At 38.5% G+C, this 15432-nt stretch overlaps 1 protein-coding gene across 5 annotated transcripts in view; it reads left to right on the top strand.

Annotated features, from left to right (window-relative positions):
* The window catches only part of ERC1 (ELKS/RAB6-interacting/CAST family member 1), a 267709-nt gene that overhangs the window by 162923 nt on the left and 89354 nt on the right, over positions 1-15432 (top strand). For all 5 annotated transcript variants that reach the window (XM_066549637.1, XM_066549639.1, XM_066549641.1 and 2 more), the window contains one exon: positions 4408-4568. In XM_066549637.1, coding sequence (XP_066405734.1) covers positions 4408-4568 — 161 coding nt within the window. The remainder of the gene's footprint in view (positions 1-4407; positions 4569-15432) is intronic.

Genomic DNA, 15432 nt, shown 5'->3' with positions numbered 1-15432 from the left:
TCCAGCTCTGGGCCCCCAGCACAGGGAGGACACAAACCTGCTGGAGCAGGTCCAGAGGAAGCCAAGATGCTCAGAGGGCTGGAGCACCTCTCCTGTGTGGAAACCCTGGAAATTTGAATTGTTCAGTCTGGGGAAGGCTCTGGAGAGACTTCATTGCAACCTTGAGGTATAAAAATGGGACTTCAAAGAAAGAGAGACTCTTCTCCAAGGTCTTTAGTTACAAGACAAGAGTTAATGGTTTTAAACTGAAAGAGAATAAGTTTGGACTGGAGATGGGGAAGAAGTTCTGTATAATAAGCATGGTGAGACACTGGAACAGACTGCCCTGAGAAGCTGTGGATGTCCCATCGCTGGAAGTGTTCAGGGCTGTGTTGGATGGGGCTTTGAGGGGCCTAATGTGGTTTAGGGCATGGCAGGAGGGTGATGCTTGAAGGTCCCTTCCAACCCAAAGCATTCTGTGAAAAAAATGATAAACAAAAGAAGATATACAATCTTTTCTGTAAAGATTGATAATCTACAGGTGAGAAAAAACCTTACCTAACATAAGATTTTTCTGTATAATGTACCAGTGATTTGCTGGTCTTAATGCCAGTCATATCCATGTGAATTTAGGTGCATTCATATCCTATCACTTGAGACTAGAACATTTTCCTTTGTGGTGTCTATGTAGGGCATTCTTTAGCCTTTTCCTCATTGTTGGTATGCACATAGCCTATAAACATGGGTTCTGTGGGTCACCATTTCAGAACAGAGCCTCTGCCCCTGCAGGTGTTTTCCTTCCTTTCCTAAGGAAGGAGATGCAATTCTATGCAAAGTACTTGTCCTGTCTTGACATTTCCCTTTTCTGCTGCTGTGAATCTCATCCTGATCTAATTGACATTCTTTGCCTTCTTTCACATAGTTTGTTCAATCTCTCAGGAAATCTCTCCTCTAATGGAAACTTATTTCAGCCTGATGTTCTTCCTTAAAGATAAGCTGTCACCTGGGCAGGTCACTTAAGGCCTAAGAACAATCAACAAATAAGTCTCCATTTAAGTTCTCTGCTCAGAATACATGAAGATTTTCTGGCCTGTCTACAGAGAACTGAATTGTGGCTATGTCCTAGACAGTCAAAGATGCATCTTGCTTTATATACTGTCATTGGAGCAAAGAGTAACAAGAGTTCACTCCTTGCATCTTCTGAAATGGGTGGAGACTTTCTAGCTACAACTCACAGGGCACGAGCTTACCCACAGCTAAATTGAAAATGTCAACAGCGTGTCTGAAAATGTCTCAATGTGCCAAGAACTCTGGTTTTGGCAAATATTTTTTCTTTATTATGTAATTAGCTTCTCTCTGGGGACAGAAATCAAGGGTAGATGTGCATGTTTTTGTATAGGCTAAATTAGATGTGCATTGCAAGTAGTTTGCTTCCAGTGAATATTCTATCATTTCTCATAGGACTGCTTACTGAGATAGGTCTGCACTAAGATTCAGAAGCTGCCAAATAAAATGTTTTGTTTTGTAGAAGTTTAATTGTAATAGACCATGGACTATCGACAACCTGATGAATCTGAACAACAAAGTCTTTACTGTGAATACAATCATCACTGTTTTGGTGAACTTTGTCTTTTAATTGTGTGACAAATGGCCTTTGCTGGGGAGCTTGAAAGGTAATGACAGTTCTGTAAACCAAGCTGTTGGCACAGTTTAAAAGCTACTCACATTCCAGCCGTTCCTAATACATGATTGGATCAATTTTCTGTTGGCCTGCAAAAATCCAGACTATAACCTTAGAATTAAAAGCATTATCAAACAGAGCAATGAGAAAAAGATAAAGTACCTGCAGTAAGCCCTAGTAAGAGATACTCTTGCAGAGTTAGCCCTTGCCACCTCTCCCTAGGAGAGGTATCAGGCTCCAATATCCTCATGTCTTCCAAAGAGCTCAGAGTTGTCACACTACAGATCTACACCAGGCAAACCAATCCTTCAGTGTCAGCATCACAGACCCTGATGGCTGGCAGTGGGAGGAAGCCTGTCAGAAATATTTCAAACCTGATTATGGAGAAGATGTTGCTTCAGAGCTTGTTTTATCTTGGCAGCTGACAAATTGACACGGGCCCTTTTGACTGTTGCAGTTGGCTGGGGGCTTGCTGATTCCAGGTGGTTTTCTGTTCAAGCCCAGGGGTTTATGGCTGGAGTGCCTCTTTTCAGTTTAAAGGAAAATGTGCATGTAGGTATTTTTGATCCACCCACAGGAAGCAGAGACTGATATCCTATAGCAGCTGATGCACAAGTGCACCTTCATTACTCCAATATTTTTCTAAGAATCAGTTTCCATCCTAGTACTATTATTTCTGCAGTTCTTTGCATTCTTTTCTGATATATTTTCTCTATTCCACTTTATGGAGTTTCCTCTTTGTTTTAAAAATTGACATATTTTCTGATCTTATTTTGCATACTAAACACTAATAAAACAGGGGAAGTTTGGTTATTATATCCATGCTTTCCAGTTTGGACTACTTGTCACTGAGGTTCTCCTTTGGTCTGTTGATTACTAGATTAATTCTTGGCTGTACATTTTGAATAGTTTATAATAATTGCATATTCTGATTTTTTTTATGTAGTTATCTTAGCATAAGAACCCCACATTTTGGCAGCTGCATTTGAATGGAAGTAGAAAGGCTTTCTGCAGTAAACACTGCAGAGTGTCTGTGCTAGGTTTTTATAAATCTCCTAATTCTCAATTGCAATGTTTCTTGCTCTGTCACTGATTGAGGATGAAAACCAGTCTTATTATCCATGTTTGTCCTGAATCATTAGCTCTGACTTTAGGAGTACAGGATTTATTAAAGCATGTTACATACTTCCCTCCTACAGCACCTATATAGCAAATGGCATACTCAGCTCTCCTCATAAAAACATGTAAGTAGAAATTGAGCTTGCTGTAAATTGAATAATTCTCTCCAGGATGGATCACAAGTTGACTGTTATGGAGCGATATAAAGGCAATGTAGTGCTGTGTTTGCATACTAAATTTATACAAATATTTGATTTTGTGCAGCAGTAGCATCTGAGTTTCTCCTTTTGAAAGCACATTATAAAATAATTTATGAACACTTGGTTTGTGATGGAAAGAGAAAGCCTGCATGGAGGAAGTCAGTGAAAGCAGTGTGTGCTGTGGTATTTTCTGAGACCCAGACAAAGGGAGGAAATGATGAATCTGACTTCATGTTCTTAGAAGGCTAATTTATTCTTTTAAGATACTATAATATATTAAAGAATGCTATACTAAAACTATACTAAACTATACTAAAAAATAAAAAAATATACTGACAGCTAAAAAATAATGATGAAAAACTCGTGACTCTCTCCAGAGTCCTGACACAGCCTGATGGTGATTGGTCATTAAGTAAAACAATTCACATGAAACCAATGATCAATCACCTGTTGGTAAACAATGTCTAAACACATTCCAAAGTAGCAAAACACAGAAGAAGCAATTCAAATCATTATTGTTTTCATTTTTCTCTTAAGGCTTCTCAGCTTCCCAGGAGAAAATCCTGGGCAAAGAGATTTTTCAGAAAATATAACAGTAACAGTGCACCATTGAGCTTTATTATAAAATTATTAAAGCACATCCAGAGGTTTTTGAATGCTCTATGTAGTTAGATTTAAGCATGTATTTTGATTTTGAATGTTAATTAGTGACAAATTTTACCTAAGACAGAACTTGTTCCAAGTGCAAAATAAAATTACTCTTCACCTGTGTAAAATATACGGCAGAATTTATAATCATGTTGTTTCTGAATCTTTCCAGTTTGCTGAAGATAAGAGCATTGTTCTGCTGTACTTCTCTGCCATCAGCAACTCTTTGAATGTCCTACATTGCTAAGTCCCAACACGTGCCTAAAAGCATTGTTCAAATGGTATTTTGAGGGAAGTAGCCTAACATCTTCATGGGAACCCATTCCTCTCCCTGCTTCAGAAATGTTACCTTTGTTCCTAAAGTGCACATGTAGTTTCTCTTTAGGCATCATTTACAGTGAAAGTGTTCTATCCTTTTGGTATATTATCAGTGGGTTTCCTTTAATACCTTGCATTTTTGTGGGCCAGTGTTAACATATGCAGGCCATCCTCTTGTACCTCTGGTACATTCTCTGAAACAGAAATGCAGAAGAGTTGAAGGTTTGTATTTTCATGATTATCTGACCAAACCAAGTGAACTCCCAAGCTGCAATGCTGCTTTGGTCAAGTGTAGACATCCTGTCCACGGCACAGGATGGTGCCTCCAGCCTGCAGAAGTGCTGAGTAGCTTCCATTCCCTGGTAACATTTGTACTCCAGTTCAGATGTGACACTTAGGAAGTTCCAGCTGGTCACACTGCATAATTTTTTTCTCCTCCTGTCTTCTCCAAAAATGTTTTAGGTAGAGGAGCTGATGATGGCTATGGAGAAGGTCAAACAGGAGCTGGAGTCAATGAAAGCAAAATTGTCCTCTACACAACAGTCTTTGGCTGAGAAGGAAACCCATTTGACCAACCTACGAGCTGAAAGAAGGAAACATTTGGAGGAGGTCCTGGAAATGAAGTAAGTTTGAAGTTCTTGTATTATTTGTAGGCTTGTTTTATTGATGTCTCTGCATTCCTTTCTGATCCTTGTTGTTCTAAAGACAGCCCCTGCATGGATAGGTCTCTGCAGATAGCAGCTATCTGTAATGAGTCAAGACTTCAGAGGTGACACCTGACCAGGGATTACTGACATCACTTTCACACTTCCTCTAGAGCTCAAAAGCATTTCTTCCTTTTGATTATTTACAGTAGACTTCTATTATTTGCACAATAGCTTCTTCAAAGATGCTAAGCAATCATTAGGACTCAATTGTTCTATGTCTAATAAATGTACCAAATCTTGCTTTGAGCAGCTTATAACTGCTTCAAGGTAAGGTGCAAGGCAGTGTAGCAAATGACCAAAAAAAAGAGGGAGAAGATAAACATAATATCAGGTGTTTGTAATGTTAAAGTCACACTGCAGATTTCTGGTCTGCTCAAGCATTTTTCAAACTCAATTCAGATGATTCATTAGCACTGCAGCAGTTTGAAGTTCTCTATCAGTCAAACTTTTCTAAACATCCTTACTCAAGGAAGCCTGGATAAAACCAAGCTTTGAGGAGGTGGGGAGAAGAGAGGGATTAGACTTCCCAGGCTTAAATACTTCCTAATTTCTGACTGTGCATTACAGATAAATAGTTATCCTTGGTTTAGGGAGACATGAATCCATTTAGTGCAATGATGGATAGTGCTGCCAGCAGTTCATTAGAAGCACTTTCAGTTGTTTAGCCAGCCCTGAAGAGAAGGAACATTTTTATTGGCAGGACTAGCAGTGGTTCCTCCACTGTGGTTTTGTGAGCCATTATTTATTTATTTAACTATTCTACACTGGTCTCTTTCCTTTCCTTTCTTTTTTTTTAATGAAAGGATAGAAAAACAGCTGTTACAAAATGGAAAGAGGTGGCTTAGATCTTGAAACTTTTAACTTAGAACTGCTGTATAAAGTAGGCCAAGCCCTTCCCAGCTTCATATTCAGCTACAACAGTTTGATCTAGACCTGGCATAGGGATGTTGGAAGACTGCAGTACTTAAAAGCCACACTTTTTAATAAAAAAATTTATTGAGCTATAAATTTGACTGCCTTGAGAGTTGCTGTATGGGGGGATGGGAAGAATAGCTCTTTAGGTGATGTGGGAATCCAAAGCAACTGGAGATGTATCCCATTTCCAATCACTTGAGAGTACTTTCTTCTGCCAAACTGCTCTGCCAAACCTTCTCATTAAAATCTACACTCAGTGTAGTGTATATCCTGAAATGTATTTGGAATTGTGCAGATCCTTTAATATAACTACTCACTTCTGAATGATGACCTCTCTTACCTGTGTAAGTTATTGTTGGAAGGTTTTTGCACTGAAATGTGGTATCAGGTACTGCATGAACTGGTAGATCCATTGTACCTCAGAAGGAAGAAGAACACTGGAGAGAATGGTAATGCTGTCAGCACATGGAGAGAAAGATGGAAAAAGCATTACATTTGTCTAGTTAACTAGCTGAGCATGTTTTAGTCATAGCTGGTCTGTCTTAAAGTTCTGTAAAGCTGCCAAAGGCATCCAAACTTCAAAAACTCACCCTCACCATGAGGCTCTGTTGCAAACAAGTCTCTACTGAGGACTCCCAGTCAATTACTATCTTATTTTATATACAGAAAGTATATTCTTTGTTGCCCTGCTTTCCCAGCCTGTGTCTTTTATGAAAAGCACTCATTTGTTTTCTAGTTTTGCAAAAAGTTTCTCATGTTGTTAAAGTATTTGCTACTATTTCAACTGAAAAATGTCAGTAATTGAATGAGTGGTCAGTTTTGTGAAGCAATTAGCTGCTTTTGGAGTTCTTATGGAGGAAAAGTAGTTGTTGTACAGGTAGTGTTCCAAGGGATGCTGAAGCAATATTGTTTCCTATGCCCTAGGGCATGCTTCAGTGGGAGAAGTTTGAGGTGCTCAAAAGCAGCACTGATTAAATTTGAGATTTGTTAGGGGTGTAGATTTAACAACCTAGGCCCTGCAGTCAGCTAATGGGGCTGGGGAGCAGACAAGAAAAATAGCTTAGGAAATGCTGCTTTAGGAGATTCCAGATATGGAGTGAAAGAGAGTGTTAAAGCAACAAGGGGACTCCAGAAAATTACCTCTGGGTTTTAATAGGGAGTTGTTAGATATAATGCTAGTGAAAATACATGTTTAAAATACTGGTTTTTAGAGTAGAACTTGTGTTTACTACTGACTCTGTAACCCTGAGAAGATCATTTCACACTCCTTAGGGAATAGTGTGGCACTAGAATAGCTCAAGTGTGAAATATTCCAAGCAAGAAATTTTACTCCTTGAAGAAATACTATGTATTTTGAAGCTCTCTTCCTTTAAGTCTTAATATTTTCATTTTCTTTAAAAAAACTTTATTGCGAATAATTATGAGAGAGGCAGATAATGGTCTCTATTTATATCACCAAACCTGATCTACTGTAGAGAAATACTGGTGAACTGCTAGGATTTTTGTTTTGTTATGTTTTCTTTAAGAAGTTCTAATGTTTCCATCATTCACAGCAAATCTTTTAAATTAGGCAGGAATAAAGTGCTGTCTACAGAGAAATCTCTGTTCTTTGTCCCATAAAAACCTGCTTAGGCTGAGCTGAGTTATAAACTGTTGAAAATCACCAGTTTTACTTTCTTTTTTTTTTTCCCCTGGTGTTGTCAGCAAATTTTGGCAGTGTGTGAAAATAACCAAGCACAAACAGTCTAATCTGAGGCCGAGCTCTTGCAGTTGCCAAATCTGCAGCAGTGGACACTGCACTCACAGGGAAGGGGAACAGACACTGTGTCTGCATGTTTGTTTTGGGTTTTTTTTTTTTTTTTTACTAGACAGGCCCTTTGTTATGGTCAGAAGGACCAGAAGGGTCTTCCTAGTCATGTGCTTCAGGGTTGAAAAGTCCCAGTTGGGGCATTTCTCAAGGTGTTCTTTCAGACCTGGAGAATGAGCCAATAGCCCTTTCCTGAATTATGCCTTCTCCTGCTAATTGCAATTGCTGCTAGCCCTATAATTCAAGGTATGCAGACTTACATAACATAGTTGGCCCTTCAGAGTTGAATCTTTCATCCTGCTGGCTCACAACACAGAAGGATTATTACTTCTCTGAGAATAATTTACTATCCTCTTGTTTCTTGAAAAATAATCAAAGATCTTGCAGATGAATTGTTAGCACAGAAAATAATTTATGTTTCAAAATCAAGCTGTCAGAAAGCATATTTTGATTTCTTGTCTGACTGTACATGAGTAGTAATGTACAAAAGCAATACTTTTGAGTATTTATCACAGTAGTTTTTAATGTCATAAATTCATCCCACAGATAGTGTTTCTTTGATACAGATGGAGGCAGTGATCAGAAATGAGCCAGGTCTGTGTAGCTCAATGAGGCTGTTTGTTGTGTGCTTTCCTTTATTCATCTCAGAGCTGAAAGGCTTCTGAGAGCTTCAGAGGGTCACTCATAAAAATGAGATGCCAGCCTAGGCAGGGCTATGCAGGAAGACTGTTCACCCCTATCTCTGCTACAGTTTTCCTGCATGGTATCACTTAGAAATACTTGGTAGATGAAGAAGTCCACATCTTCATTTTCTGGCTCTCAGATAAGAAAAAATACAAAGGCATTCACATGACCACTCACAACTAAAAATGAAGTCAGTTGGAAGATGAGGTTGTTTATCTTGTGAAAAGTTCATCTTCCCAGCAATAAAGCAGCATTGTCTGGAGGTATGAGTATGAAGCTGAAGTTGAAAGTAATCCAAAAGAAACTGATTCATTGACACAGTTTATTTGCCAGAAAAGTAAAATCAGTTGATCCACAATGAGGTGTGAGGTAATTTCAAGCCCTGCAAACAGTTTAACCAAACAAAAATACTTCAGGTTGTGTACACCCATGGTGAACATAACTAAAAAAAAAGAAAATATCCATGTCCACCCAGCAATAACCTGTTGGCTCATCCACACCTGTCTTCTTGGAAATTAAGGAATTTCCTGGTCTTAAAAGGAGTTATGGTTTGTGTATATGGAATAACAACATCCTCCAGAGCAGATGAACAGATGTCTCTGTAGTTTGAGATCCCTTTGGGTTTGTTGCCAGTGCCACAAAGCAGCAGCACGTGACTGTCACATCAGCAAGGTGTGGCTTTCTAGGCCACATCACACTGAGCTGGGCTTACAGGCTTGGGGTCATTGGTGTGTCAGATACCACCTGATGACAGCAGTGGTACCTGAACTTGTCCTGTGATTGCTTCGTGTGCACTTAAATAAGCTGCAGTCCCACAGGGGGCACTCTGTGTCTGTAGGATTCACTGTCTGGGGCAAAGCTGAACAAGTGCATCCTTGTCAGTGCTTTTTTTCCTTCTGTTAGCTTTGGAAGTTTCTTTTTAATTTTAATTTTCAGGGCACACAGGTAAAATTAACATGCTGGCATCCTGTTGCCGTTGTTCTGTCCTTTTCAATTTTGTTTTGTCCTTTTCAAGCATAAAATATTTGATCATAAATGTGTTTATTTTAATTCTATATTGTCACCCCATTAAATTGTAACTACTTCAGTTGAAAGAGTCTGAAATATGAAAAATAATCCATTTATAACTACTAAACAATACAGGCGTCATGTTTAAATAATTCAAAGTAGACTGACCTTGGAACTGCTGTTAATCTCCAAGTGGATGGTACAGAATCCAATGGGAAAGCTGAAATACGTCATGCAGATCTATTGTGTGTCCTTTGAGGCTCAAGTTTATTGAAAGATCTTGGTTACCTGCAAATTTGGTGTCTATTGCTGCTATTTTTTTTAAATTCAGGTGAAAACTTGAGAGAAAACATAATATCCTGCACGCTTTTTTTTCTCTTGGCAATTAAGGAATGAGTCCTTTTATCCTTCCTCTCCTCCTGTGTTGTCCATGAGCCTTCTGAGCACTCTGAGACTGGAATGGCCTGCCTGGGAGGTGGTGGAGTCACCATCCCTGGGTGTGTTTAACAAAGGACTGGAGGTGGCACTGGGTGCCAGGGTTCAGTTGAGGTGTCAGGGAACAGGTTGGACTCGATGATCTTGAAGGTCTCTTCCAGCCCTGTGATTCTGTGATTCTGAGACCAGAGTTCTGGCAGCACTAGAGACAGCCTGCCACACTGTTTCCTGTTCCCAGTGCAACTCACACTAGCTGGCCTGAACCATGGAAGCAAGCAGAAGAGAGAAACCCTTTTTTGGGCAGCACTACTAAACTGGTCAATCAAATGTTTCACATAAGTGAATCTTGAATCTCAAAGTGTTACCAAGTGATAAAATTGCAAAGTAAAGACATGAACCTTTAGCAAAGCCTGTGTAGATAAAATGCTCCATATGAGTACACACAGGATTAGATTGTTGTGGTCTACTCTGTTTCTTTAAGTATTCAGAAGTTATATTTACCTTTTCTAACTGGTTTGTTGTTACTCTTCACCTGCCTTGGAAATCTTTTCCTTCTGTAGCTTTTCAGATACTAAAACCTTGGCATGATACGTCACAGTCGTGTTCTGTCTTGTGATAAAACCTCCTGTATCTCATTTTATCTTGAATTCTGTGGTCCCTGAGAACAATCTTGCAGACAGAAAGTATTGTACTATCTTAATGAGCCTTGACAGGCCTGGAAGCAAAACCAACTGCTGAAAACTACACCAGGTGGTGTTAAAGCATTTTGCTCCACTCAGTAATTTCTAAGACTGTTGATCTTGTAGGGAGGAGTTGGGAAAAGAGGTCCAATCATTAATTTTTGGAGAATTTAGCTACACTATGCTCTTGTTCCTATGCCTTGCCATGGGAGATTTTTTTTCTGGATATATTTCTTCAGGGACTGGGTTTAGTGTAAGTGATCCCTTCAGTGTCATAGTTTTCAAGATGGTGAAAGAAAACGAAACCTCTTTCAAATGACAATGTGAAAAATTCAGAATAAAGGCACAGTGTTAAAAATGTAGAGGTTTTGTCATGCTTTCATTTTCTATTAAGATATTGCAACATTCCTACAGAAACTGCTCTGAAAGATCTCATCAATAGAGATCTTGACATATACATACACAGAGTACTAAAATGTATGGCTTTTTTAGGCTTACACAATCCTGACTCTAGAGGATGAATACCCTTCTTGTCTTTTATCAGTTTTGCTAGTCATGATTGCAAACCATCCTTGGGAACAGGTGCAGCACAAGAAAATTTCATGTTCTTTACTGCCCAGAGGGCATTGCTTTGGTAAAAGTCTGTTTTTATCATAACCTGTATGCAGATCAGGTTATCTAAGAGAAAAAGAATTATTTTTTTTCTAGATAACCGAATGTTAAATTGGTAGAGGAATAGGGAGAGTGATGGTTTTATGTTGACTAATATATAGAACAGATTGTTTGTAAGATAGCTCTAGGGGCACCAACATACTGCCTTCTGCTAACTAATTCTGTGCCCTTTATTTTGTAATAATTAAATACACTCAGGAGTTCTGTCACAAGTAAAAGTTTATCTGTGTAATTTTCCCTTGGAAGTATGAATCCTCCACATCACTTAGTTCTAGAACAACACTTAACAAGAGTACATTTCCAAGTTTTCTGCATGCAAAGACATTGTTTGTGTGTAATTCTATACAGAAGAAGCATAAATATGACTGTGATTTTTGTTTTAAAATATGCAGGAGTGTTTTGACTCAGGGTTGATAGCAAAAGTAGATTTCCTATGCTGGCTGTTTCAGCTGCATCAGTGATTCCTGTCTCCAACCCTAATCCAGTATAAGATTCTGGGGCTTCCAGGGGTGTTACTGAGCTAAACTAAATCAAGCACTTTTTACTCTCTGTTAAAGTCAAAAGAACCATGAGTTCCTTAGGGTGCTTTTTCCTCTTTTATAAATGTGAATTGTAAATAGTAATGCATATAAATCAACTCTGTGAGCACTACATATTTCATTAAATACAGTCAAGCTGCGGGTTAATAGAAGTTCCAAGTGAAAATATTATGGTATCTCATTGCATATATTGTAGATTTAATGTAGTGTGAACAATAGCAGCTTTGAGCAATTGTAAATCCCATCCGGACACCGTCAGCATAGCTCAAAACACAAGGAGGGAACTCTCCAAGGGTGGATGTGCTTCCATGGTCACTGTGCATGTGCAAGTCACTCTTTTATTGGGTTTAAAATAACACTGGAGCTTTGCAGGGTGTAGGTAAGGCAAAGTCTAATTCCAGTCTGTTTTCTGAAGTGGAACAGAAATTCCTTTTTTTAAAAAAAGTGAGGTCAATTTGCTTTAATTACAGAAATAACCTCTGAAGCAAGTAATTGCTTCCCTGCAATCCTAGAGGACAACAAGTAGGAATTGAGTAAGAAAAATTGGAGAACTGAGTTAAGTTGTTGGCAGTACATACAATCTTTGTCTTTATACTGTATAGGAATATCCATGATGTGTGTTTTGTTTTCTTCCTTTCCCAAACAATACTTTTGATTTCTTTTAGGCAAAATAAAAAGCATCATCTGCAGGTCTGTGGAATTTCTAAGAAAGCTCCACAGTGATAGGATTTGAGAATTCTTGGTTTGGGTTTGTCTGACAATACCTTGTGTGCAGTGAAAGTGGTTCCATGTAACTGCAGTCTAAAACATGAAAATTGACCAGAACTGTTCATTTAGAAATCCTAAAAGGTGACAGTAATCACTATGAAAGTGTCTTTCTTTGAGGTGTGATGCTGCCACTGCTATTAAGTCAGTTCTCCCCAGTTCAGTAGTGTTATAATAGTTTTCTGCAGATGGCAGGATGAAGAGAACTCTTCCTGTACTAGGAGCTAGTGCATATAGGCACATAGGGCATTCTGAAAAATAATTTGACACAATGTCATATTTGGTGTTGCCTAACTCCCTTTTTCAGGCCTGCCTCAAGCACTAAATAGATATGGCTGTAGCTTTCTCTACACCTGTAGCTCCTTTTCAGTCTGCTGGCATTCTACAGCTTTAAAATCCATGTTGACTTGAAAACTACAGGGTCACATTAGTGTATTTCCACTATGTAATCTAGGAATCAAGCTTTTCATGTGAGGCTAAACTAAATTATGTAGTTTGTATTTGCTATACAATCAACTAGTTTGATCATTTAGTTTAATTTCATGAATAAAGATTTTAGTCCACTGAGATTGTCGTGAAAAGATGATAACTGCAAGTTGCTTTGAGCAGGGGGGGATTTCATCAGAAAATGATTGGAGTAAATGGTCAAAGATAGATGTAAATGTTCAGAAAATACTCAAGTGTTGAATAGCAGAGAAATTAACTTGTTGAGACAAAATCATGACAAATCAACCAGATGTCTCCATATTCCAAGTCATAGTTTTGGTAATATAGCAGTTTTGGTTTCAGGAGAATTTGTGTCGTTGTCTTGTAGAATTGTCTCATCAAGTAGGGATTGTATTCCTTATTAAACCTCTATGAAGTGAATAAGTAGGTAGCTGGAAAAGAATAAACAGTAGTTAACTGTTGAAATGGAAACCTCTGTGATGTGATGTCTTTGGAGGTCTCTCTCAAGCCTGCTGCTGTTCAGATTGTCCATAATGAAGTGGCTGACAAGCCAAAGCCAAAGGGTGTGTATTGCCAACATGCCCTGGTTGGGTGTTCAGGTGATTTGGGGAACAAGATGAGAATTCGAGCAGATCTCAGTAAAGTGAAGAGGGGTTCTAGGAAGGTTTTTACATCAGCATATCACAAATAGCTTAAATACAACTGAATGTGCTTTGAGGGTACTTTAGGTGAAGATGCAGACTGTATTATCTTGCAGTTTTTGTGATTCTTCAGCACAAGTCATACACTCTCCTTACTGAATGTCTGTAAGAATGAAAAATGTGTCCTGTAAAAACGCATTATGTGCCTGAGCTTGTTCCTCATGTGATGTAGGCTCAGTTCTGTCTGTTAATATTATCTTTGGCTTGCAGGTTCAATTTCTAAAGAGAAACTTCACATTTGTAGGTAGTTCATATTGAGTATTCTCCATGCAAAGCGAACTTCTTTATTTGTTGGAAGGAATGGAAATAATTCAATTTGTTGGTTCCAGGTAGCTGCAAAATTTTTGCTGTCTTTCAAGCCCTCATTAGGCAGGAAACCTGAAAGGGTTAGGACTCACTAGGTTATAAAGAATGCCAGGGATATCTTCTTATATTTGGAAAAAGCCTTTATCTCATCTAGCCACACTTTCATCAAAAATATTAACAATGCAACTATAAATTACAGTATTATTCAGTTTAGTTATTTTCACTAAATGATTTTACATTTCAAAGTAATTTTTTTAAATAAAAACGGAGACATGCCATGATTGTTCCTCAAAGGAGTAAACTGAAAAGCAAAAGATGAAGTGACTTGTTCACCCATGGCCACAGAACTTCAGTGACATCAGGAATCAAAATCTGAAGATACTGGGTTTGTAGATTTTTTTTGATGTCTTAACAGTTGGAGACACAATTGTTTCATGGGAAATGTTGTGCATGTGAGATACACAGTTCTTCATGTGTTTCTCTTTTCTAGCATGTTTTCATACAGATCCTTTGTACATCCTCATTTTTTATTTTATTTGTCTGTACCTTGAGTATGCATTTCTTGCCACTTCAGTGCTGTAATTGGAGAGAAGCAATCTGTTCTGTTGTGCTGAGCTGATCTTTGGATTTATCTTGCTTACTAGAGTCTCATTGTTCGTGAGGGCTCTGGTTTTGAGTTTGAAAAACTAGGTTAATTTAGCCAGGAGATGTTAATTTAGAAGAAAAACAAATACATTTTTGCCTTGCCTTTAAAAATATGGAGCTGGCTTTGGACTGCAGTTTCATAGATTTTGTGACAAATGAGGCAAGAAATAAATTGGCAAAGTCCCTATGTCCAAAATATAGTGGTACAGTGTGCTCTCTAATTCTCAGCCCCAAAGATGTCAGCAAAGGCCTCAAATTAAACAAAGTCAAAACTAATCAACTTTACAATCAAAATACAATTATTAAGGCTTTCATTTACTACAAAGAAGCAGTTGTGAAAGAGGCACTGGAGCAAGTTCTTTTGTGCAGTAAGGGAAAATCAACAGCAAGGTGTCAAACAGAAAAATGAAACCCTGCAGGTGAGGTGTTTGGAGCCAAAAGAAACCAGCACTTATGCAGAAATGCAAGTAAACTGTTGGAGAAGGGAAAAGGTGTTTGGTGCTGGGCTGCAGAGGGTGTCAGAGTGCACTTGGCCCAGGCAGAAGAAGCCTGTGGACTAAAGCAATGCTCTGAGGTCAGGCACAGCCCTTGGAATGACATCCCTGTGAGGCTGCCCTGCAGGACACACCATGGCTGACAAGACCTCCCTCTATACATTTTCTGCCCTTATTTTGGGGACACAGGCTGCTCCACGTTGCTTCATGACATGCATGGATGCATCCTCATTGTCTGTATTGATACAGATACTGAATTTCTTGTTCTGTTTGATGGGCAAATACAATCTCAGTGCAACTTAAATGCAGCTAAGTGTAAGAAGTTCATCTTTAGATGCCTGTTCCTGAAAGAGAACTTGTAGGCTTCTAATGAAAATACTTTTAGAGGGACACAAATTGCTTTGGGCAGCTAAATGGTTTTCATGTCAGTGCTACAAATAGCATAAAAACTTTATTCCCATACATGGGAGATGCACTGTCTTTTAATAGATCTCTATTCTACTTTCATTTTACTAACTCTCAAAGTGGTATTAATATGTAAGTAGTGTACCAAGTTATGTCTAATATTTTGTAGAGTACACTCCCATGGCTGCAGTGTGCATGCATCACTTGTGTTTTGTTTGACTTGCCTAGTGTATGGGCCATTTTTATTTTATAAATAAGTATATTTAATTTTCTGTAG

The sequence above is a fragment of the Molothrus aeneus genome, chromosome 5 (assembly GCF_037042795.1).
Source record: "Molothrus aeneus isolate 106 chromosome 5, BPBGC_Maene_1.0, whole genome shotgun sequence".
In the NCBI taxonomy this organism is placed as follows: Eukaryota; Metazoa; Chordata; class Aves; order Passeriformes; family Icteridae; genus Molothrus; species Molothrus aeneus.
This window is presented reverse-complemented; position numbering and strand designations above follow the sequence as displayed.